General features: G+C 44.7%; 1 protein-coding gene across 1 annotated transcript in view; it reads left to right on the forward strand.

Annotated features, from left to right (window-relative positions):
* Nucleotides 1-25,217, forward strand: part of CAMK4 (calcium/calmodulin dependent protein kinase IV) — a 130,380-nt gene that overhangs the window by 94,281 nt on the left and 10,882 nt on the right. The window contains exons 6-7 of the mRNA XM_066612560.1: nt 17,593-17,683; nt 22,198-22,272. Of these exons, the coding sequence (XP_066468657.1) occupies nt 17,593-17,683; nt 22,198-22,272 (166 nt within the window). The remainder of the gene's footprint in view (nt 1-17,592; nt 17,684-22,197; nt 22,273-25,217) is intronic.

Raw genomic sequence — 25,217 nt, forward strand, 5'->3', positions numbered from 1 at the left:
CATACACATAGGAAGCAGTAAATCAGTGGCAGAGAGGAAAAAAAGGATGTCTTTGCTTTGCAAGTTCTTGTGTGTTTTAGAACCCTGTCACATGCATTTTAAACCACTAACTTTGTACATAGCTCTGCAAAAATAAATATTAAACAGAGTGGATGAAATTGTGGCAATGCCTTTGTTGGTACATTGTTTCTTGGAGTTCAAGGTTAACAGAACTGTACCTGGGACTTGGTTTTATTTCACAAGTTTTTATTCAAAATGATATGTACCTACTTAAAAATGTATGGGTGAATTCATTTCATGAAATGTTATATGCAACATAAGACAATGCACACTTTATTAATCACAGGGCCCAGTCCTGTCTGGTACTAGGATATCTGCATCCTCGATAATTGTGTCCTGGTCAAATGCATCCTGGTAATTGACGTCCCCGGACATTTGTGTCTGATTTTCTTTTTTGCATCCTGGTCATTTGCATCACACTATAACTGGGCAACAAACCCCATGTTATATATCCTAAACCTCTTATCCTAACCCTAACCCTACCTTCATATTTTAAAAATAAAAAGTATATCTAAAGCGGGGGAGGAACTGGACCAGCGGAGCTCTTTTCTGCTGGATGCTGAACTCTGTGTTGGGCTGAAAGTCCCGCCACAGAGTCTTTCAAGTCTGCACCATCAAAATAGCCAGCTCAGTCTTGAGAAGCCTGATTGCAGGGCTTGGGGCTTTCCCCAGGGGAAGGGGACAAAAGAGGAGACCTCTGGCAGCTGTCGTGGGCCTGCAGGATAATGTGGTAGCAGCTTTGGTGCTGCTGCACCCAGTGGCACCACCGTCTTTAGGACTGGGCTATAAGTCTCCTTGATGTCAACTCCGGGCCCAATCCTATCCAACTTTCCAGCTCCAGTGTAGCCACAATGCAGCCCCATGATAAGGGAACACGTTCCCATACCTTAAGAAGGCCCAGGTGACTGCCCCTCCACCACAGAATGCTGCGCACATCCCACTGGCACAACTACACCAGCACTGGAAAACTGGATAGGATTGGGCCCTCAGGCTGCAATCCTATTCACACTTACTTGTCAGTAAATCCCACTGAACTCAATGGGACTTATTCTAAGTAGATACACATAGGATTGTGCTGTGAAACAATTGCAGGTGCTGAAATCTTTGCCATTGAAAAAAGCAAGATTTAACAGAGCTTTGATTGAATCATGTTCTTTCTACAGTTCTTTCTACAAGAACTCTCCCATCAAACAAACAATCTCTTTGGTTCTGACTGAGCTTCTAATGAGCTTCTGTAGACCCAGCCATATAAATTAGGTACAAAGTGCAAGAGTAGATTCTAAATTGATCCAGACATCTTTCTGTGAACTAATTGAAGGTCCTGCTCTCACAAAGGCAGCAGTCCTATGCATGTTTACTTCAAAGAAAATGGCATTGAATAAAGTGGACTTATACTAAGAGGGTGTATATGTTTAGGATCAGGCTGCATAGGAATTAGAATGTCAAGTGACTACATGATTCCTGATTGGAGGGGGGAGGAGAGCACCATCAGCCTTTGAAACTACTACAGAATCAGTGTTACAAATTTCCAAAACTGATAAAGTTGTCATCTTTCTTTAGTGCACTTCCAAGTTAAAAAAATCACTATTGTAGTACAATTCCTCTCTTAGAACATTTAACATAAGTGACTTATGAGGCTAATAAAATGTTAGTATGGTATTTTGTTAAAGCTATTAATGAGATTTAGGTTTTGCATATCCATGAAGATGTTCAGGGCAATGAGTGCCTGTTTCTGCATTTTGTGTGTGTGTGTGTGTGTGTGTGTGTGTGTGTGTGTGTGTGTGTGTGTGTGTGTGTGTGTGGTGTAAAATTTGCTGAATTTTTATCCCACTTTTCTCCCCAAACAGCACCTAAAGTGGCTTACAAAAAAGTCATAAAATCACATTTAAAATAATCAATACAATACCGTAGTTCCTCGATGGTGTATATATATATATATATATACATATAATGTACATTTCTGTTCTATTATCATCATTGGTCACACCATTCATCGAGTTCTACCACGTGTAACAAACCTGTGAAATCTAATTGACCAGAAACAATTGTGGACCCCCCACGAGAATGCAGACACAATAGTACCATAAATCTGTTAAACTATCTTCTTTTAAAAACCATTGTCTATTTTTAGCCTAAAATGTGAATATTGAACTAACATACAAAGAATTCATTGCTTAGAAAGCAGATACTAACCTAAAAGGATGCTTGACACTCATAGAGGGAAAATCAAAATGAAAAACTTTTGGATACTCAGTCCTGTCCTTCAGAACCATTTCCCTATGATTGCTTTAAATTCCACTTTAAATTCCAAGCAAAGCTCATCCTCTCACCTCCTTCTGTGCATGAACAGATTGACAAATAAGACACTCCAACTGCACAGCCGTTCATGTGAGACAGCAGTAACACTAATTTTACATGTACAGGTCTGAATAGTTTGTCATGAAAAAGTGACATACGGTTAGCTCATGGGTTCAGATCATGAACATTCGGATGATGTTGGCAACCTTCAGTCTCGAAAGACTATGGTATCGCACTCTGAATGGTGGTTCTGGCACAGTGTCTAGTGTGGCTGAAAAGGCCGATTCGGGAGTGACAATCCCTTCCACACTGGGAGCAGGTGTAGTGTGTCCCTGGTTTGTCTCCCTGGCTATGGGCCTTCCTTCTTTGCCTCTTTGTCTCAGTCTGTTGGCAAAGTGTCTCTTCAAACTGGGAAAGGCCATGCTGCACTGCCTGCCTCCAAGCAGAACGCTCAGAGGCCAAGGTTTCCCATCTGTTGAGGTTCATTCCTAAGGCTTTCAGATTCCTCTTGCAGATATCCTTGTAGCGCAGCTGTGGTCTACCCGTAGGGCGCTTTCCCTGCACAAGTTCTCCATAGAGGAGATCCTTTGGGATCCAACCATCACCCATTCTCACGACATGACCAAGCCAACACAGGCGTCTCTGTTTCAGCAGTGTATACATGTTGGGGATTCCAGCTCATTCCAGGATTGTGTTGTTCGGAACTTTGTCCTGCCAGGTGATACCGAGGATGCATCAGAGGCGGCGCATGTGGAAAGCATTCAGCTTCTTCTCCTGTTGCGAGTGAAGAGTCCATGACTTGCTGCAGTACAGAAGTGTACTCAAGATGCAAGCTCTGTAGACCTGGATCTTGGTATGTTCCGTCAGCTTCTTGTTGGACCAGACTCTCTTTGCAAGTCTGGAAAACGTGGTAGCTGCTTTGCCGATGTGTCTGTTTAGCTCAGTATCAAGAGAAAGAGTGTTGGAGATCGTTGAGCCAAGGTACACAAAGTCATGGACAAGCTCCAGTTCGTGCGCAGAGATTGTAATGCAGGGAGGTGAGTCCACATCCTGAACCATGACCTGTGTTTTCTTAAGGCTGATTGTCAGTCCAAAGTCTTGGCAGGCCTTGCTAAAACAGTTCATGAGCTGCTGGAGATCTTTGGCAGAGTGGGCGATGACAGCTGCATCGTCGGCAAAGAGGAAGTCACGCAGACATTTCAGCTGGACTTTGGACTTTGCTCTCATTCTGGAGAGGTTGAAGAGCTTTCCGTCTGATCTGGTCCGGAGATAGATGCCTTCTGTTGCAGTTCCAAAGGCCTGCTTCAGCAGGACAGGGAAGAAAATCCCAAACAAGGTTGGCATGAGTGCACAGCCCTGCTTCACTTCATATTAGGATAGGTAGGGGTAAAATGCATAAATAGAGATGAGGGAGAAAGCTGGCTTGTACAGTAACATTTTAACTAAGCAGGAGAGAAAAGATACAGCAAGTGAAAAGGCCCACAAGGTTGCAATTGCAGTGGGCTAGTCAATTTCAGTATCATAAAGTATGCAGGATATTTCTGCTGCTGCTTTGGCTTCCTCATTGGCTACTGCTTCTTCTCTGAATTCAGTTCCTTACTCTTGTCATTGATTCAATATTCAGTTCCAGCCAACAATCTGGAAAACAAATCCTGTGAGGAAAGTTTGAAGGAAGTAGGTACATTTAGCCTGGAGAAGTCTATGAGGTGGGACACACAGGCCAAACCCAAGCCAAATGGTGCCCAAAATGGCACCCAAATTCTGTCTCCTCACTTTTAAAAACCTGTTGTTGTCTTTTTGTAAATACATTAGTGCACATCATTATTGCCTCTTCTTCCTGTGTTGAGGAGGAGAGAGAGCCACCCTCTTCCTCCTCTGGCTCACTCTACAACAGTGGTTCCCAACCTGGGGGTCGTGTCCCTCCCACGGCATAAGGAAACATTGTTTTCCCCATTCAACGGGGGTGGCTAGCCATTGGTGGTGGCAGAGATGGTGCTTCTGGGTTTGCACCACCACCACTGGGTAAGTCTCAAAACCCCTTTGTTTACTCCGGCTGTGGTGGCAGCGACAGTCTGAACCCAGAAGTGTTGTCACTGCTGTCACCACAGGCTAGCCACCCCCTTACCGGCCCCTGCACACACTCCATGGTTCCCTTAACTTGTAGTAAAGTTTTACAATCACTGCTCTACAAGGAGACAGAGGGAGAAAAGAATTAGACAGCAGTCAGGAGAGTGGCTGAGCAGGCACTGGGGTAGAGGAGATGGTGGGCAGATGTGGGGTGTGGGACACCCCCTACCTGTTTGCTGCCTTCCCAGCTTGCCATCGAAGCAGCCATTTCAGTCAGTCTCGTGGATAGGCCAACCCTGGGGACATGATAGTACTCTTCAAAAACCCTATCAGAAGGAAGAGAGGACATCCTGTTTCCTGCTGCCAGGGGACAGGACTTGATCTAATGAGCTTAAGTTTCAGGATAGTAAATTTTGGTGGAACAGTGGGAGAAACTTCTTAATGGTAAGAGCAGTTTGACAATCGAAATTGTTATCTATGGGTAGGTTAGACTCTCCCTCACTGGGATCTCTGAACAAGGAGTGGGAGCCATCTGTTGGGAATGCTTTGTCACTTTAATTCCTGCAGCAAACAGAGACTTGAACTAGATGACCAGCAAGTTCTCCCTTTCCATAATTCTGCAACAAGATTTAACTCATATTTAGTTAAATATGTCATCTATTAAAAACTGTAATTGGACTCTAGTGTTTGACCTTCACTCCAGGAAATGTATGTCTTGACACATCAATGTGTTGTATTTCATGCCCCGCTTTTCTTAATTTGCTGCATATTTTCCTTTTGCTCCCGTTCATGTTAAGCTCAAATTGTTATGAAACCAGGGTCTATTTTAAACATGAAATTGTTAGGAATTTTATTTGCACTTTGCAAGCTGTCCTGCTCTTGTTGGATTCTTTGCTGCTGCGCCATGCAACAGTCTAAGCAAGCATGTGTGTCTGATACTACAGGGTAATTAGATTTGTAACTGCTGTTTTCAAAATGACAGTCACGGGAGGTTCAGTTTTGAAGAACTAGATTGGCTTTAATGGCTGTATTAACAACCACAGGTATATTCTTCATGCATACAAGATGAACACTTCATGGTAATGTATTACTGAGCTCTGTTCTCACAAATAGCAGTCCACAGCCTGCTACTTTTCAAACGTTCTTGCAAGGTTCTTTTTTTCAAAATACGCACCACAAATTTAAAATCTCATTTTAACCTTATCCCTGCTTGGTGACCAAAGACATGGTGCTAATAATGATAATATTTCCCATTAGTATAGAACTTCCAAGTGTGATCAATGATCTTGTAGTCCTAACCTCCACCTTGTAAGGTAAGTAAATATCCTCATATTGCTGCTATGGAGCTCAAAGGGAGCAGCTTGCTTTAAGACCACTAAGAGCACAATCCCAACTTGCGATGAAAGGAGGCAGGCCAGCAGGCCTGCACTGCTTCCAACGCAAGTTTGGGGCCAAAAGTGGCACAACCCGAGGCAAGGGGAAATGCTTCCCCTTACCTTGTGTTGCGCTGCAGTGGGCCCAATGGGTCTACTTGGATCTGCATCACTTGACAAGGTGGTGCAAAACTGAGCAGCCTGGAAATAGGGTCAGGGTCCAGCATAACTGCCGGGTCCTGGCCCTGCCTCCTGCTCTCTGCCCGCCTGCCCATGATCCCGCCCACCTCCCTCCCTCTTCCATCCCGAAACACCTCCCTCCCAACTCCTCCCTGCCCTCCCCATGCCCCCCAGACCCCTGCACCACCCAAGTTCAACCAACGTAACTCACCCTGTCCCTGGGACCTGCGGTAGTGCGGGGATCCGTGTGCCAGCCTATCTCCCAGAAAACCAGACCAGCACAAGGAACGTGTGTCAACCCAAGTGCATTATAGTATTGCGCCCTGAGTAAATTAATGACTGAGTCAAAAGTCCTGGCTGAATCTCAGAGCCCAATGCTATGCATGTCTACTCAGAAGTAAGCCCTACTGAGTTCAATGGTACTTACTCCCAGGTAAGTGTGGTAGGATTGCAACCTAACAGCCAAATCCAATTAGGATACAGCTTTTGCTGTATCCAGTGCATGTTAGGAACAGGCTGGAGATTTCCTCGGGGTAAGGGGATATTTTTACCCTTACCTCGAGTAATGCCCCAGTCTTCCTGAAGAGGGCTACTCAGATCTGTGCCAGCTATTTAGCTGGCACAAGTCTGGGCAGCCCCATATAGAGAATTCAGGGAGGACAGGTAAGGCAGAGGCCTGCTTGCCCATCCTGCCCCCTTTTGGGCCTGATCTACCCACATTCTACCCTCCCTCTATTAATGCCCCCTCCCCACCTCTGATCCACCCTCCCGCCATCCCTCCACTGTCCAGCAAGACTCTTACCTCCATCATCCTTCTGGATGCTGCCTACTCATGCTTTATAACACATTTGCGACACCCTCAACTGGCATGGGGACAGCTGCGTCAGCGGAATGCCTAGATAGGATTGCGCTGTCAATCTCTTAAACCCTACATTACACCAGATTGCTAGTTCTGTCTTTAAGTAGCCTGCACTGTAATTCATTTTGTTTATAATAATTTGATAATGCAGTCCTAATTTGTGTTTCAGATATGCCTTCGACCTTAAGGGGGTGAAACAAATCTGCAATTCTAAATGATGGTTTGATGAATAAAATCCCATCTGGAAATTAAATACCTAAGGAAATATTAGTGTGTAGGCAGACAGGTTTATTCTAAGTGTGGTGGAAGCAGTTTGAGCACACATGAGAAACCTCAGAACGCAGCAAATGTGTGTTGTTTCTACCACATTGTTTCCACCACATTTTAGAAAGGATGTCTCTCTTCAGGTTATTCACTGCAAATTGTTGGGCAGCTTCATAATAACATTGACCTGTCATTAATTAAAGTAGGATCTTTTTTGTAGCTTATTTTCTCCTGCTAGTAGAAATCTTTAAACTTAAGAGATTTCTACAAGAAAAGTAGAATTGTAGCAATACAATGATTTGTTAGTAAAGAGCCATATACATCTAACAGCACAATCCTAACTTGTGCTGGAGCAGGAAGGCCAGTGGGCCTGCACTGCATCAGCTCAAGGGTGGGGCCAAAAGTGGCACAACCCAAGGCAAGGGGAGACCTTTCCCCTTACCCCTTGTTGTGGTGCAGTGGCCCCAATGGGTCTACTCAGATCTGCCCTGCCTGATGAGGTGCTACAGATTTGAGCAGAACGGAGCGGCCAGGGGTTCCACAGGGTCAGGATAAGAACATAAGAACAGCCCCACTGGATCAGGCCATAGGCCCATCTAGTCCAGCTTCCTGTATCTCACAGCGGCCCACCAAATGCCCCAGGGAGATAACCCTGGGAGATAATCCGGCATAACCACTGGATCCTGGCCCCGCTCCGCACCCACCCGCCCCAGGAACACCCAGTGCCCACCCTCCCTCCACCCTGAAACACATCTTACTCACCTCCTCCCTGCCCTCCCCCCAAACCCCTGCATCATCCAAGCATGGCTGACACAGACTTACCCCACCGGGCCTGAATCTGGCACAAGGCGGCCAGTACAACTCCTTGCGCTGGCCTCCCCAACTCCTAAGATGGCGCAAACATGCTTTACGGCATGGAACTAGTTCAGATGGGGTGGGAGACCATAGATCTTTGCTAATGTGCTCCCCCAGCCGTTTGGGTGGCTGTCAACAGAGGAGAAAGCTCTATATTGTCAAGCTTTACAGAAAGACTGGTTTCTGAAATAGGTTTTAGAGGCTTTCAGATGAGGTCATGGACCTGGCCTCGCGGCACCTCAGGGCAGAGGTTCACAATGGCACCCCCTACACAAAGCTGCCCCCCACTCACCTGGAATGAAATGGAGCCTCACATGTCTGCAGAACCAACTGGGGAAGCCTCCTGAGGCTTCCCCACATCTTATACCATGCTTCTGGCAAACCAGAAGCAGTTTCCAATGCGCTGAGAGCCTCGGTAAGGCTTCCCGCATGGTCCTAGAGGCGTGCAGGCTCCATGCCTGGGGCATTTGCCCCATTCTACTTAATGGTAGATCTGCTACTAATTAGATGGTATGTTTACTGAGGCAGCTTTCAGATAAATAAATAATCAAGGTCCTGGGCTCCCAAGGCTGCTAGAGATCTTGCATATAGTATGTGTGTGTAGACATTTGTAAGACTTTTCCTAGAAGGACTGTTCCCCCAAACCTTTACAGTCATTCCAAGGTATCCAGAAGACTGGAGATCAAGATGTGCAGTTAGGGACTTCCAGGCCAGACAAAAGGCTGAAACTGGGTTCACTGATGATCTATGGCACACCAGTTACTAGAGAAAAATCACAAAATGTGACTTTGTAATTTGGGGGTATGAAGATGACCTCATACTACAGGTTAGCATTCCAGCTAACTGTTTTCTTCTGCAAACTGGGCAAGGGAACTTGCAAAGTTTTTTTTTCCACCCAAATATTTCAAAAACATTTCGTGACCCACCAAAAATTGGCTCGTGACCCACTGGTGGGTCCCGACCCACAGTTTGGGAAACACTGTTGTAGACACTGTTATAGACCAAAAAAATGAAATTTTAAGAAAAAATTGAGTGAGACTTTCAGATTATGAGCAGTAGTTAATGCTAGAAGAATATGAGCACTAACAATGTAAATTATAAATATGAGCACTAAAATATAAAGTCATAGTACTTTGTAGGTGTTGAAATAAGGTATTCTAAACCTAGTGGCTAACAAAGTGATCCAAAAGTTTGGGATGCTATCGTGAACATTTATTACAATTGAATTGTTTCTTTTATATATAAACATCTGTGTTCTATTAAATATCTTTATTTCACATCACCTGACACATTGACAGGTCCAGTGGAAAGCCAAGTTTAAAAAATTCAGCATTTTCCTTTGTTTAGTATTCTAAACTCTCATTTTAACTACTTAGAATTCTAACCTTGTAGCATTTAGACATCCTAAAAAAGAACTTTAATAAGGCTGTCGAATTTGCTAACACTTAGTGTGATGTGAATTGTTCTCTTGCATTCAGAAATCGCCTAGCATTCACTAGCAGAAAACACAGAAAACACATTCAAGTGTCAGTTTAGATTGTTTTTCATAGAAGCAGGTTACATATGTAATAGAGAGACTGTACCTATAGCTTCTGCTTTCTGATCTCTTTCTCATAACAGAAGATAAGCTGTGTTTAATTTACATCCCGATTGTAACATATTACTTGGGTGTGACTTCTGTTGGAATTTATGCAACAATTCCAAAAAACGTATCAGGACTGGAGTGCAAATCTGATAAATTAATTTATTTTCCAGCTGATGTGTTTGAACATTCTGATGTTTCTCTTATGTGGTGTAAACACAATTTTTTTAAAGTTTATGTATACTGCATAGTAGTCTAAAGCTAGCTGCTGTCAAAATGGCACTAGTCACAGAGCACAGGAATAAACAAAAATTTGCCACACTTCAATTTTTTTAGAGTAGTATAGTCATGTAGAGACAATGTGTTGTAACAATTATGGCCCAATCCTATTGGGCCTCGCCGCTGTTGGAATGCGCATTCCACTGGTGATGACTGCCGAAAAGCAGCTGTAAAGTGCACTCCAACAGTGCACTAAGTAGCGCACTACAGGATTGCCAGCAGGAAAGTCAGAGCCTTCCAGTCCACTTGGTTACACCAGTGGCAACTTGCCGGAGCAGGTAAATCAGTGGTAGAGGCAGGGAGGAATCGGGCAGGGAGATGGCAAAACTGGGTGCGAGGAGGATCATGGAGGGATAGGATCTGGCATAGATGGCACACACTGGATCCTATACCCTTTGGAGCAGCCTCTTCTCTCCTTTTCTCTCCTCAGTGGGTCCGACGATACCCATTGCCGGGCAGTAGGTTTATAGAGAGAAAGGGGATTTAAATCCCCTTTCCCTTCCAAAGCATCTCTCCAGAATGTCAGCTTATAGGAGAGATCAAGGTGACAGGCAGTGCAGCAATGAACCTTGCAAGCTGGGGGCCAAGGTGGCATTTAGCATGTCACTTCAGGGGCCAGGAGGTCTTGGGCCTTCTCAATTTCAAGAAAAACCAGGAATGGGATTTTTTGTGTGAGAGGGTAAGAGCTCTGATCAGTGAACTGAAAACAAAAGTCTGAACTGAGCATGTGCTCAGAGGCATTCCTTCATTCTGTGATCCATCCCCAAGTCACTATTTTGTGTTTAACTCTGGTTAACGAGACCTAGAGGTTCTAGTAGAAAACAATTAGGTCCCTCAAGCCTGAAGTCCCACCCCAATCCTAAGAGGTCATTACTTTACAACTTACAACCCAATCTTAACCTGCGCTGGAACAGGGAGGCTGACTGACCTGCCTCATATACAGAGCAGAGTCGGGTCTGCCTGCGGCTCAGCCTGGGGCAAGGGGAATGCATTTCACTTACTCTGGGTAATATTGCAGGAGCCCCAGTGGGGCTACTCAGGTCAGATATGGGGCAGGTCAGCCTGGAGCTGTGCCAGGGTGCCCAGGAGTGGGGTCAGGATCCGGCCTAAGTGCCAGATCCTGGCCCCACCCACCCCTTTTCTGCCCCAGGCTGCCCACCATCTGCCTTCTTCCCGCCCCAGAATGCCTCCGTCCTGCCCTCCCCAAGTCCCTGCGCCGGCCTGACTCAGCTGATGCGGCCTTACCTTTGCACCGGCTCCGTGGGGTCCGGGTCTGGAGGCCAGCGCATATCCATGTGCTGGTCTCCCTCCTCTCCCAGTGTTGCAAAAGTGCCATAAGGCACTTGCACCAGCCCAAGGGACATTCTGGATTGCACCCTTAGTGCCTATCTAAGAATTAGTATAGCAGAGATTTTATTTCACCCATGGAAAATACATTATTACATTGTATTGTATTACATACAAGCTGAGTTTGTATCGTCTTGGGACTTTCAAGGCTATACAACCATGTGAAATGGGCTTATTTGGTATCAGGTCCCCTGCTAAAGAGATTATGTAATTGGTAGTGCTCTTCTACAGAGGAGGATCTGTCTGTTTGCCCAGCATAGTGTCCCTCCCAGTGGCTATTTACTGGTGTCTCTCGTGTGCTGCTTCAAAGACTGTGGGACTTTTTCGGTCAAGAAAACACTTTCTCATTTCCTCTACTATGTAAACTGCTTTGAGAATGTTGTTGAAAAATGATATGTCACACACACACACACACACACACACACAGATAGATAGTAATTAGTCATAATGTAATAGTTATTATATTTTATAATCATAAATACAACTACTATTCATGTATTGACTAACCAGGGCCTGCCCAAGGCCTCCCAGTGCATGAAATTGTGTGCCCTCCTTATTTAGCAGTGTACCAGGTCCACTGCTGTTGTTTCTCCTCCCACACTCTAGCCCAGTGTTTCCCAAACAATGAATTTTGACCTGAGTGTTGATGGGTTATGAAACTAACAAACTGATGACTGACAAGGAAAATGCATTGAGCCTGATGGAAAGTGCATAAGAACATAAGAACATAAGAACAGCCCCACTGGATCAGGCCACAGGCCCATCTAGTCCAGCTTCCTGTATCTCACAGCGGCCCACCAAATGCCCCAGGGAGCACACCAGATAACAAGAGACCTCGTCCTGGTGCTCTCCCCTACATCTGGCATTCTGACTTAACCCATTCCTAAAATCAGGAGGTTGCGCATACACATCATGGCTTGTACCCCATAATGGATTTTTCCTCCAGAAACTCGTCCAATCCCCTTTTAAAGGCATCTAGGCTAGACGCCAGCACCACATCCTGCGGCAAGGAGTTCCACAGACCGACCACGCGCTGAGTAAAGAAATATTTTCTTTTGTCTGTCCTAACCCGCCCAACACTCAATTTTAGTGGATGTCCCCTGGTTCTGGTATTATGTGAGAGTGTAAAGAGCATCCCCCTATCCACTCTGTCCATCCCCTGCATAATTTTGTATGTCTCAATCATGTCTCCCCTCAGGCGTCTCTTTTCTAGGCTGAAGAGGCCCAAACGCCGTAGCCTTTCCTCATAAGGAAGGTGCCCCAGCCCCGTAATCATCTTAGTCGCTCTCTTTTGCACCTTTTCCATTTCCACTATGTCTTTTTTGAGATGCGGCGACCAGAACTGGACACAATACTCCAGGTGTGGCCTTACCATCGATTTGTACAACGGCATTATAATACTAACCGTTTTGTTCTCAATACCCTTCCTAATGATCCCAAGCATAGAATTGGCCTTCTTCACTGCCACCGCACATTGGGTCGACACTTTCATCGACCTGTCCACCACCACCCCAAGATCTCTCTCCTGATCTGTCACAGACAGCTCAGAACCCATCAGCCTATATCTAAAGTTTTGATTTTTTGCCCCAATGTGCATGACTTTACACTTACTGACATTGAAGCGCATCTGCCATTTTGCTGCCCATTCTGCCAGTCTGGAGAGATCCTTCTGGAGCTCCTCACAATCACTTCTGGTCTTTACCACTCGGAAAAGTTTGGTGTCGTCTGCAAACTTAGCCACTTCACTGCTCAACCCTGTCTCCAGGTCATTTATGAAGAGGTTGAAAAGCACCGGTCCCAGGACAGATCCTTGGGGCACACCGCTTTTCACCTCTCTCCATTGTGAAAATTGCCCATTGACACCCACTCTCTGCTTCCTGGCCTCCAACCAGTTCTCAATCCAGGAGAGGACCTGTCCTCTAATTCCCTGACTGTGGAGTTTTTTCAGTAGCCTTTGGTGAGGGACCGTGTCAAACGCCTTCTGAAAGTCCAGATATATAATGTCCACGGGTTCTCCCGCATCCACATGCCTGTTGACCTTTTCAAAGAATTCTATAAGGTTCGTGAGGCAAGACTTACCCTTACAGAAGCCATGCTGACTCTCCCTCAGCAAGGCCTGTTCGTCTATGTGTTTTGAGATCCTATCTTTGATGAGGCATTCCACCATCTTACCCGGTATGGATGTTAGGCTGACCGGCCTATAGTTTCCCGGGTCCCCCCTCTTTCCCTTTTTAAAAATAGGCGTGACATTTGCTATCCTCCAATCTTCTGGCACTGGCCGTTTTGAGGGACAAGTTGCATACCTTAGTCAAGAGATCTGCAACTTCATTCTTCAATTCCTTAATAACCCTTGGGTGTATGCCATCAGGGCCCGGTGACTTATTGATCTTTAATTTATCAATGAGGTCTGAAACATCTTCTCTTTTAACCTCTATCTGACTTAACTCCTCGGTTAGGAGGGGCCGTTCGGGCAGCGGTATCTGCCCGAGGTCTTCTGCCGTGAAGACAGATGCAAAGAACTCATTTAATTTCTCTGCCATCTCTAAGTCTCCTTTTATCTCCCCTTTCCCTCCCTCACCATCCAGAGGGCCAACCGCTTCTCTGGCGGGTTTCCTGCTTCTAACATATTTGAAGAAGCTTTTATTATTCCCCTTAATGTTGCTGGCCATGCGTTCCTCATAGTCTCGCTTGGCCTCCCCTATCACCTTCTTACATTTCTTTTGCCACAGTTTATGTTCCTTTTTATTCTCTTCATTAGGGCAAGACTTCCATTTATGGAAGGAAGCTTCCTTGCCCTTCACAGCCTCTCTAACTTGGCTGGTTAGCCATGCGGGCACTCTCCTGGATTTAGTGGAACCCTTCTTTCTTTGCGGTATACACCTCTGCTGGGCCTCTATTACTGTTGTTTTAAGCAGCCTCCATGCATTCTGGAGAGACTGGACTCTTTTTACCCTCCCTTTCAACCTCCTTCTAACCAGCCTCCTCATTTGAGGGAAGTCCGCCCGTCGGAAGTCAAGGGTTTTTGTTAGAGATTTGCCTGGTATTCTTCCCCCAACGTGCACGTCAAAACGGATCGCAGCATGATCACTGTTCCCCAATGGCTCAGTAATGTTTACATCTCTAACCAGGTCCTGCGTACCGCACAAAATTAAATCCAGAGTCACCTGTCCTCTGGTGGGCTCCGTGACTAGCTGATCTAAGCCACAGTCATTCAGCATGTCAAGAAATCCGGTTTCCTTATCGTGACCAGAACACAAATTGACCCAGTCAATATGAGGATAATTGAAGTCCCCCATGATTACAACCCTGTCCTTCCTTGTCACCTCCCTGATCTGTTTCCTCATTTCAAGGTCCCCATCAGATTTCTGGTCTGGAGGACGATAGCACGCCCCCAGTATTACATCGCTGCACAAGCCTGGTAATTTAACCCACAGAGATTCTACGGTGGAGTCGGACCCACCTTCAATCTCTACTTTGCTGGATTCTATCCCTTCCTTAACATAAAGGGCCACCCCACCTCCAACACGCCCCTGCCTGTCCCTCCTGTAGAGTTTATAGCCCGGGATTGCGGTATCCCATTGATTCTCCGCATTCCACCAGGTTTCCGTTATGCCCACTATGTCAATATTTTCCCTTGTCACCAGACATTCCAGTTCTCCCACCTTTGCTTGTAGACTTCGGGCATTCGCATAAAAGCATTTATACACGGAATGCCCCAGGATGGGCTGCTTATTCGCTCCTTTGTCCCCGCATCCTCTCATTGTGCCAAACCGTCTATCACATCCCATCTCCCTAACTTTCCCAATTTCTTCTCCTACCCTGCCTTTGTCTTGTTGTTCTCTAACCTCCCCATCCTCATCCCATAGGGATGAGGAGTCCCGAACCGGATGCCCCTCGGCGCCTGTCGGCCTTCCCCCAGGGATCAGTTTAAAAGCTGCTCTGCCACCTTTTTAATGTTATGCGCCAGCAGTCTGGTTCCATTCTGGTTCAAATGGAGCCCGTCCCTCTTGTACAGGCCCCGCTTGTCCCAAAACGTTCCCCAGTGCCTAACGAATCTAAACCCCTCCTCCCTACACCACCGTCTCATCCACGCATTGAGACCCCTGATCTCCGCCTGCCTAGCTGGCCCTGCGCGTGGAGGCAGGCGGAGGCACAGGTGTGTGTTTACTGATGAGTAAAATGGTGGAACCAAGTGGACCAAAGCAGGTACCTTCTCTGCTGATCTATAGCCTGAGGCAACTGTCTCAAGCGGCATCACGGATGGACCAACCCTGTGACTATGTTGTCCATATGCTTCCTTTGATTTTTGACCTAGGATAATCGTCATTGATTGCAGTTGGACTTACTTCTGTGTGCACCTGCATAAGACTGCCTCGTCTTTGTTTTTTGGCTCCAGTTTAACATAACGTAGCCAGGGCTATGTGTACATCGCTCTTTAAAAATAAACAACCTGCCCCAACTAAAACCTGCAAATCAATTCTGTGAGGGGCCTGAATTTGGCCACCTACTTTCCTACCCAAACAGCTGATTGGAAATGTTTTAGATTAAAGGGCTACTACATGGGTGCAGCCCTCACTGTCGCATCAGGAAGGAAAATTGTGCCTGTAACACCACTAATTTACATGCGCATACAATTCTCCACCCAGCTCAGGAAGTGGACATGGCACATGGTTACATGCACTTATAGCCCCTGGATCTGGGCACATAAGTGTTCTTTATTTATGAATACCCAGTTTATGGAGGGGTACTTAGAAAGCTTGATTAGAACAAACAGGCTTCTGCAAAGCTGGCCTTTTACTATAATCAGTGATAAAGTATATTTTATGTATAGTAAAGTTATTTTATTGTTATAAAAAGCTATTTTGATTTATAAATGCAATGTTTTAATCTTCTCCTTAAAAGCCTTTTTATACTAATCCGGTATAGTATCCACAGCTGATGTTATGGCTGCAATTCCTGAAACCATTAAATGACAAAACTGTCCCTTTTATCACAAGAATCTATTCTCAGGTAATTGGGTTTCTGTCTCTGGCCTAAATAAACAATGTTTGTAAATTATCTGTAGCTTCTGAAATGAGACCATCTAATTGTATTTTTGCACAGAACAGCAATGGTCTAGATATTTCTTCTCTATCTGTAGTAATATTTTACTTTTTCAATGTACTATGGAAACACTGGTCCTTGAAATTTAATCTGTTACATAAAATGGCGGTACCTAAAAAATGCTCTAACATGCCACAGAATTTGCATTATACTGCAGCTGATCCCAGCCAATGGTGTCACTAGGGTTTGCTTCACACAGTGTGGAAGGCCAGTGCATCAACCCCATGATGGACCTCCTATCTCACTGGTTTTTTAGCTATAACTTTTGACAGAATGGAGATATTTCAATGCCGTTTGTTTCATTGCATTCTGCATGAAATTACACATTGATTGATATATAACATGACAGTATTATTCGAAAGTACCAAGGTTTTAAAAATTTTGGCCAATATTGGTGTCACCCCCCTGCACCCCCTTAGCGACATCACCGATCCCAGTAGAATAAGTTTCAAACAACAAGCAAACCAAGGATAAATGTGTGCAATGCCTATGTCAAGTAGTAAGCAGCCCTGGGACAAAGCTCTGCATTGGGTCCTCTAATGCCATCTGGCCCCCCAAGGGCACATGCGGCTCTACCATTGCCATCCATGCTGAAGGATATGTGGTTGTTTGACCTAGCCAGATGGGCCCTCTCATGGGCATGGGCCCTCAATACCCAGCCTAGAGAACCTCTAACACTACCCCTACATATATGTATTATTGGAACCTTGAACTTGGTTGCAAAGAACAGCAAATGGAAGGAGAAGATGAACAGTGTAGCCCAGCCATTTTCAACCACTGTGCCATGGCACACTAGTGTGCCATGGATGTTCTGCAGGTGTGCCGTGGGAGTTTGAGGGAGGATCATTTGTTAGTAGGGCTACTGGGGAATGCAAGCCCCTGCTGTCAGAGCGGTGTGCTTTGTCAATTGTCAAAAAACTGATGGTGTGTCTTGACAATTTTAGTGCCTTGTCAGTGTGCCATGAGATGAGAATGGTTGAAAATTACTGGTGTAGCTTGTAACACAGGCTTGTTCCTATTTGGATGATCCTGTCTTTGATAGCTCTACATCACCTCTGGAGTACACTAATGCAATTTAAAAGAGAATGATTAATAGTCCCCTCTGATGTGTTTTCTTCTTTAAAACGTCAGAGTTACACTTTCCTATGAAACATTAACAAGTTGCATTCAGAGACCCCAAGATAACAAATCCTTTTCTCAAAGGCTGGGATCATCTATTTTCAATTCATGGAACTGTAATAAATGCACTATTAATATACAGTATTATGAAGGAAGATATTGGAAGGTTCAGATTTAACTTCAGAAATTGCATTTCTTCTTTCTAGTATCTACATGCCAATGGAATCGTTCATCGTGATTTAAAACCAGAAAATCTATTATATGCAACACCAGCTCCAGATGCACCTTTAAAAATAGGTAAGCAACATTGTTCTGTTGCAGTTTTGGTTTGCACATTGCAGCTTTAGTGCAGCTTCCCCATTCATTTCAATGCTAAAGAATGTACATTCATTCATTCATTCATTCACTCTTTCATTCATTCATTTCAATCATTCTCATTGTGTACCAAGTGTTCCTACATCAGCAAATGAAGCAAACTCTACTTACTTGACTCACTGTGCACTACAGAATTCTTTGGATTACAATGATCCCTATTCCTATACAATTATCCCTAACACATTATTTTGAATGACAGTATATGTTTGAGAAATCATAAGCAGATAAAGTTATGCTATATTGACAGCCCAATCTTATGCTTCCCAGCAGAGGCGTAGCTAGGTCATTTGACACCCGGGGCTCATAAATTTTTGTCACCCCATATGACTTAATTTAATAATAATAAATACATTTTAAATAATAAATAAATTTATTAATAAATTTATTAATAAATTTAATAAATAATAATAATTTATTATTACTATTATTAAATATATTGTTTCATTAATTAATTCACTTTTTATACCACCCTTCCTCTAAGCGGCTCAGGGTGGTGTGCATGGTTCCTCCCCTTATTTTGTCCTCACAACAACCCTGTGAGGTAGGAGAGAAAGAGATAGTAATAGTCATGACATGGAATGAATAATAATAGTGGCCAGAAAAATAAAGGCAGTGATTATTTCCCCACAAGCAATGGATGAAATTCTGCATCAAATGGTATATAACATGATGGTATTATTCCTAAAAGCCACGATTTCCAGAATTTTGGTCACTAGGATGTCACCCCCCACCCCGGATGTCTCATTGGCCTGTTTTGAGTTAAGACAGTGGTTCTCAAACTTTTAACACTGGGACCCACTTTTTAGAATGACAGTCTGTCCATGAATCACTGGAAGTGATGTCATGGCTGGCAGTGACATCTTCAAGCAAAATAAAATAATTATAAATAAATTTTAAATAAAACAAATAAATAAGGGGAAGCCAGCCCTGTTTCACCAAGTGAATTTTCTCTGTAGCCTGCCTACAATAACACCCCCCCCACACACACACACACACAGATAAAGCAGTGAGATTTTCAGCCCTCCCCAGTGCCAACCTTAGCAGCTCAAGCCTCTGGTTTATTCATAAGAACATTGTATTGGCAACCTTCAGTCTCGAAAGACTATGGTATCGCGCTCTGAAAGGTGGTTCTGGCACAGCGTCTAGTGTGGCTGAAAAGGCCAATCCGGGAGTGACAATCCCTTCCACACCGGGAGCAAGTGCAGTCTGTCCCTGGTCTGTCTCCCTGGCTATGGGCCTTCCTTCTTTGCCTCTTAGCCTCAGAATGTTGGCAAAGTGTCTCTTCAAACTGGGAAAGGCCATGCTGCACAGCCTGCCTCCAAGCGGGCCGCTCAGAGGCCAGGGTTTCCCACTTGTTGAGGTTCATCCCTAAGGCCTTCAGATCCCTCTTGCAGATGTCCTTGTATCGCAGCTGTGGTCTACCTGTAGGGCGCTTTCCTTGCACGAGTTCTCCATAGAGGAGATCCTTTGGGATCCGGCCATCATCCATTCTCACGACATGACCAAGCCAACGCATAAGAACATAAGAACATAAGAACAGCCAGACTAGATCAGGCCGTAGGCCCATCTAGTCCAGCTTCCTGTATCTCACAGCGGCCCACCAAATGCCCCAGGGAGCACACCAGATAACAAGAGACCTCATCCTGGTGCCCTCCCTTGCATCTGGCATTCTGACATAACCCATTTCTAAAATCAGGAGGTTGCGCATACACATCATGGCTTGTACCCCATAATGGATTTTTCCTCCAGAAACTTGTCCAATCCCCTTTTAAAGGCGTCTAGGCTAGACGCCAGCACCACATCCTGTGGCAAGGAGTTCCACAGACCGACCATTCTTTGGAGGGTACTGCCTTCTGGAGCATTTGTTGAGCTCCAGATTGGGACCATGCAGCTAGCCTTGCATTCCCCTTTGCCTGACTTGACCAGGAGCCAAGGCACATTTGCTTACTCACGAATAAATGCGACCCAGTGGCTTACTTTCACTTTCCATAGGACTCAATACATTCGCCTACTTGGAGGGAGGGACTTCCTTCTTGGGTGTTTTTTAGGGACTGCTTTCATTGGATAGAAACCATCCTGGTGTCACTGGATTCCTCTCAGTCTGCCCTTTCCAATGAACTATGATACGTTTGCCTACTTGCGAGTAAACACACAATATGGCTGAGTTTCATTTTCCATAGGTTTCCATGCATTTTTTGGTTTCTGGTTTTTGGCCATAACTTTTGATGGAAAGGGGAAAGTTCAATCTGGGTTTTTGCATTGCATTCTGCTGGAAATTCTGCATCCAACGGTATATGGCATGATGGGGTTCCTCCTAACCTTCGCTATATTAGCTATATTGGGGGATTTGTGGTGGTATACCCCCCCAAGGGTGGTACCCGGGGCAGACCGCCCTCTGCCCCCCCTAGTTACACCACTGCTTCCCAGCGCCCAGAGGAAGCAGCACCAAACTGGTGACTACTGTATCCCGCATCCCCATCCCCTGAGGAAAGCCCCAGGCCCCACAGTGGGGCTTCCCATGTCTGTGCCGGCTATTTTGCAGACGAGAACCTCCATGTCATGCTTTTCAGCTCAACATGGAGGATAGAATCAGGTGGAGCAGGAAAGCCTCCGCCCCCCGCCGAAAGCCCACACTGCTGCCCGGAGCTCTTACCTTGCTCAGAGCAGTGTCCTTCCATCTCTGGGCCCAGTGCCAACTGGTGCTGGCCTGGTGCTAGCCCTCCCTACTCTGAGGATGTCATAAACATGCTTTACAGCACATTTACAATACCCAGCACCAGCAGTGGAGATCAGCGCCATCACGAAGGGCCTTTAGGATTGGGTACTGAATCAACATTGCAGCATATTGCTTTCAGTTATAAGTGAAAATGCATATTCATTACCAAAACAACTTTAGATCTATCAATATGACAGAGTTGTGGGTACTGCACAGGTCCTGTCTGTTCTCTTCCTCCTTTCATATTTTTTTCCACCTTTTCCTCTGTAATGTCGGTCATTTTCTCTTCCCCATTCATAGACCTATTGTATTCAAAAGTACAAGCACCCCTGTTATCTGCGGATGTTACATCCTGTACCCCACCCCCGCAGATATAGGCAACAATGGATAAAGGGGAACCCAAATTGACTGTTGTGCAAAGCAATCCAGTCTTCTTGGGAGCCTCCAGAGGCTTCCTCTGGAACTTACAGGACAAGCAACCCACTCTACTGGCCTCTGTGGGCTTCAGAATGGCCCGCAGAAGCAACCAGAAATCGTATTTGCAACCCAGAAGTAGCTTCCAGATGCTTCTGTGGGGCATTCCAAGGCCTGCAGAGGACAGTAGAGTGGGTTGCTGCCTGGCAAGAGACCTCAGGAGGCTCCCAAGAGGAGACTGAATGCTTCACAAAACAATTAAGGGTTGGGGACATAGAGAACCACAAAGAACAGGATACACTGATACCAGGGGACACATGTACTCAAATTATGTGCTAGCATATGCACCCATGCCATGAAGCATGTTTAATGTTACTTCCCCCTCCCTTTAAAAAAAATACGGTCTTAATCTGTTCAGAAATGCTGAGTAACATTTGTTTCTAGAATATTTCTAGCTCAATCCTGTCATTGCAATCCAGTCATAATGCATGAAACACCATCATCCAAGCTACTCCAAAGGTGGGTAGCTTGCTGCCAACAGTACAGGAGCCTGTAGTGGCAGGCAACAGACTGGCTTCCAGAGCAGATAAGTTGGCAGTGGGGGCAGGTGAGGGCTGGGGGTGGGTCAGGGTGGATCTTGGTGGCAGTTGCACCTGCAAGAGCCAAAACCCCTTTCCCAGACTCTGCATGCCCCTTTTGGACCCTAGAAATTTATGCCATTAAAAATAGCTAGTGTAGACCTGATTAGACCCATAGGGGACCAGAGAATGGTAGAGGAGGTAAGTTAATTTTTTCTTTATTTACCTCTCCCTGATAGCTCATAGGATGCAGCGGAGGCTGCCTCAGGGTCCCTGCATCATGCAGGCTGGCCAAGGATAAAATTGGGCTATCTATTCAGTCAACAGTCAACAAAACCTTTATTAGGCATAAACATTTGATGGGTGAAGACTCTGTACAGAAACCGTAGAGAGAATAGAAACCTAAGCAGTACGGCTATCTATTCTTCTGCCTTGGAATGGCAACATTAAACTGGAGTTTACTTTTGTATGCATTCATTAATTCACTAAAATGAATCACAGCCCAATCCTATGCACACTTGCCTGGGAGTAAGCTCCATTGACTATAATAGGACTTACTTCTGAGTAGACATGCATAGGATTGGGCTGTCAGCTCTGTATCCCAATTTTGATTAGTTTGGTATATTTTCCAAAGAATAAAATAAAATATTTTATTCATTTAATTCTGCAGACTGTCACAAAAAAACAAAATAAAATAACAATCAACACTTCTGATTTGTGTGTAACAGCTGATTTTGGACTTTCCAAGATTGTTGCAGATCAAGTGACCATGAAAACAGTCTGTGGAACTCCAGGGTACTGTGGTATGTTACTTTGTTACTTAAAATGTACTAGGTGTCTGTTTTCTTATATTTAGTTATTTTAAGAGCTTACAGTTTCTGGTTTTGGCATTCTTCTGTATTGAGAAATATACAGTTAGATCCACAATAGCAAAAAGTAAATGCAGTTCACATGAAAATACATTGTGACTCTGGCCCCAGTACTGAGATACTCAGATACAGCAGTGTATGTCAGAACTTCCCCCTCCAATGAAGCGTAGTGTAGGCCATCTATTTGGGAAGGAGAAGATTGCCTATTTGGGAGAAAGACTATGCAGTACTCATTGCCTGGAAGCAATGTCCTTTCTCTTCATGTGATTGGTGCTATCAGTTATGACAGCGCCAATCATCTTATTGGTGGTTTTCAATACACCCAGTGCAAGAGCATGAATGTGCTCTTCTGGGAGAGATGTAAGGTGTGTGTCCCCCACCCACATCCCTTTAGAATGCATAGATCAGATCCAGACTGCTTATCCACATGCATAAGCCTATGGGTACAGACTTTTCTTACTAGATTGGGATGTCAATTCATATCTAAAATAAGAATAAATAAAAAATACCCATGCTATTTTTCATCAACCCCAGCACCTTCATACATCAAGTCCTGTTTCAGCTTTCAAAGCCAAGACTCTGAGGACCATACCCAAAGTAAAACTAAGTCCCACTGAAATTAGTGGATCTTGAGTTAGTCCTAACTATCTTGTCTCATTCATTTCAGTGGTGCTTAGTCATTAGTAACTTGCTTTGGATACAATCAGGGAAGACCCACCCATGAAGCCAGGTGAACCAGTCGCTTCAAGCAGTTGAGGGGATAGCAAGTTGGTGTGGTGTCTTGCATTTGTCTGTCACCTCCTGCAGGTCACTGCTTAACTAGTCAATTCACCCTTTGTTCTGATCCTTTCTTACTAACTGAGAGCAAGCAATTGCACCTGTTGAATTGGAGGAAAAAGCAGCTATAAGTCTGTTCTTATCTCTCCTTCCAGGGAGCAATCAATATCAGATTGCTCCACCACCATCACCTCCAGGCTGGATGCTTTCGTTTGGCCAAGCCTGGTTCACCTGAGAGAGAGAGAGAGAGAGAGAGTGCACAGGCCCAGCAGCAATAATTGCTGCCATCACTTTCTCCTGCTTCTCCAGGAAGTATATGTAGAGAGATGGGAGTGGTAACCAAGGGCCTCTCCATGAAAATTCTCTAAACCAGTGCCTCCCCTCCTTCCCCTCCATAAATATCTTCTTTAGCTCACTTCCTGGACTTTTAAAATTGAAAATCAGGAGAAAGGAGGAACCAAGGGTGTATGTGCACCTGGAGGAGGATGAAGGAAAGAGGAGGGTGATGACAGAGGGGGATGCATGACAGTACAGCATCAACATGTTGATGGGATTGCAGTGGCAACAGCAGGAGGCACAATTAAGCAGGAGGTCAACAGAATTTGGTGCTGCTTTGGGTGCTTGATTTAATTTGGTATACAATCCCTTTAAAAAAAAAAACCCTTTCACAGATTCCTCTTTATTGACCTCAGATCTATTTGTAACAGAAATACACATTACAGCTATTTTTTAGGCCAATTATACTGACCAAAGTTATTACTGATTTCAGTAGGATATTTAGGTCTGCAGCCATTTAATCTGAATTGCATCCAAACAATAGTTGTTGGCATCCTTCAGTCTCGGAAGACTATGGTGTCACACTCTGAATGGTGGTTCTGGAACAGAGTGTCCTCTCCAGTGCGCGAAGCCTGGGTAAAGTAGGTATGGGGGATAGGCTGTTACCCATGCAGCAAATCCCCCCTCTCCACGTCGCTGAAATGGTCCAATGGAAAGGCAGAGGCCAATACGGTTGGTTCCAGCGGCGTTGCAGGAGTTGCCAGAACGTGATTGTGTTCAGCCATGAACTGCCTCAGGGATTCCGGCTCTGGTTTTTGCCTCGAGGTTGACTCCTGAAGCCTTTTCCATAACTGGATGTAGCCACAAGGCAGTGGAGGTTTGGGATCAGAGTTTTCCTTCTCTCAGATGAGCTGCCTTCCCAGGCTAATGAGTCCCATATACCTGGTGGCTGTTTAGTCGCCTCTTACGACAAGTACAGCCAAACTGAGGGCCTATTCTTATCCCCAGCCCCCAGGGGAACAACAATAAGTTGTCCAATAATAATCCAAACAATAAGTGAAATGTAAATTCAGCAACTTTCAGATTGCCTTATCATAGCGGTCTCCATATGACATGCAGCTATTTTATACCAAAATAATCTGTTGCTTCACTTGAGAAAAGTATGTTTGACAAGCATACTTGTAAATTGTATTGGATATTTTCCTCCATCTAATGCATTTTTATGATTGACAATATTTTAAATGTAACATTAAATATTTAAAATCTTGAGCAGGTGCTCACATTGTATTAAATGGCATTTTGACAGAAAGAAAGAACTCTTTGTGTTTTAACATACCACCATCTTCAGGCTTTTAATAACACAGGCACCTCAGACTTGAATGAGAGAAAAGGCACAGAACTTGAAAATTAAACAGAGACACAAAAATAATGCCTGATGTCCAGACAAAAGCACAATTCCAAACTGGAAAGTGAGATGCGAGACAATCACAGGCACTGAGAAATCGTGGTATTCATTGGTCATGAATAATTAAGCTCTTGAAATTGTTATGCATTGCCTTAGGGTGACAAAATAGGCAACCACAAAGATGATAATAGATTATAATTTTTGTGTGCATAATGAATGAGACAAAAGCCTGACACTTCAGATAATGCAATGACCGATCAAGATACACAGACAATATAAAACTGTCTTTTTTATACCTGAAAGGTCATTAAAAAAAGCATTAAATCACAAAGAGAAAGAAATAGTCCGTCTGTCCGTCAGTCCCCCCCCCCCCCGTTTCTCCGGCTTTTTGTTAGGGAGATACGCTACAAAGATTATTCAT

The sequence above is a fragment of the Tiliqua scincoides genome, chromosome 2, assembly GCF_035046505.1.
Source record: "Tiliqua scincoides isolate rTilSci1 chromosome 2, rTilSci1.hap2, whole genome shotgun sequence".
Taxonomy (NCBI): Eukaryota; Metazoa; Chordata; class Lepidosauria; order Squamata; family Scincidae; genus Tiliqua; species Tiliqua scincoides.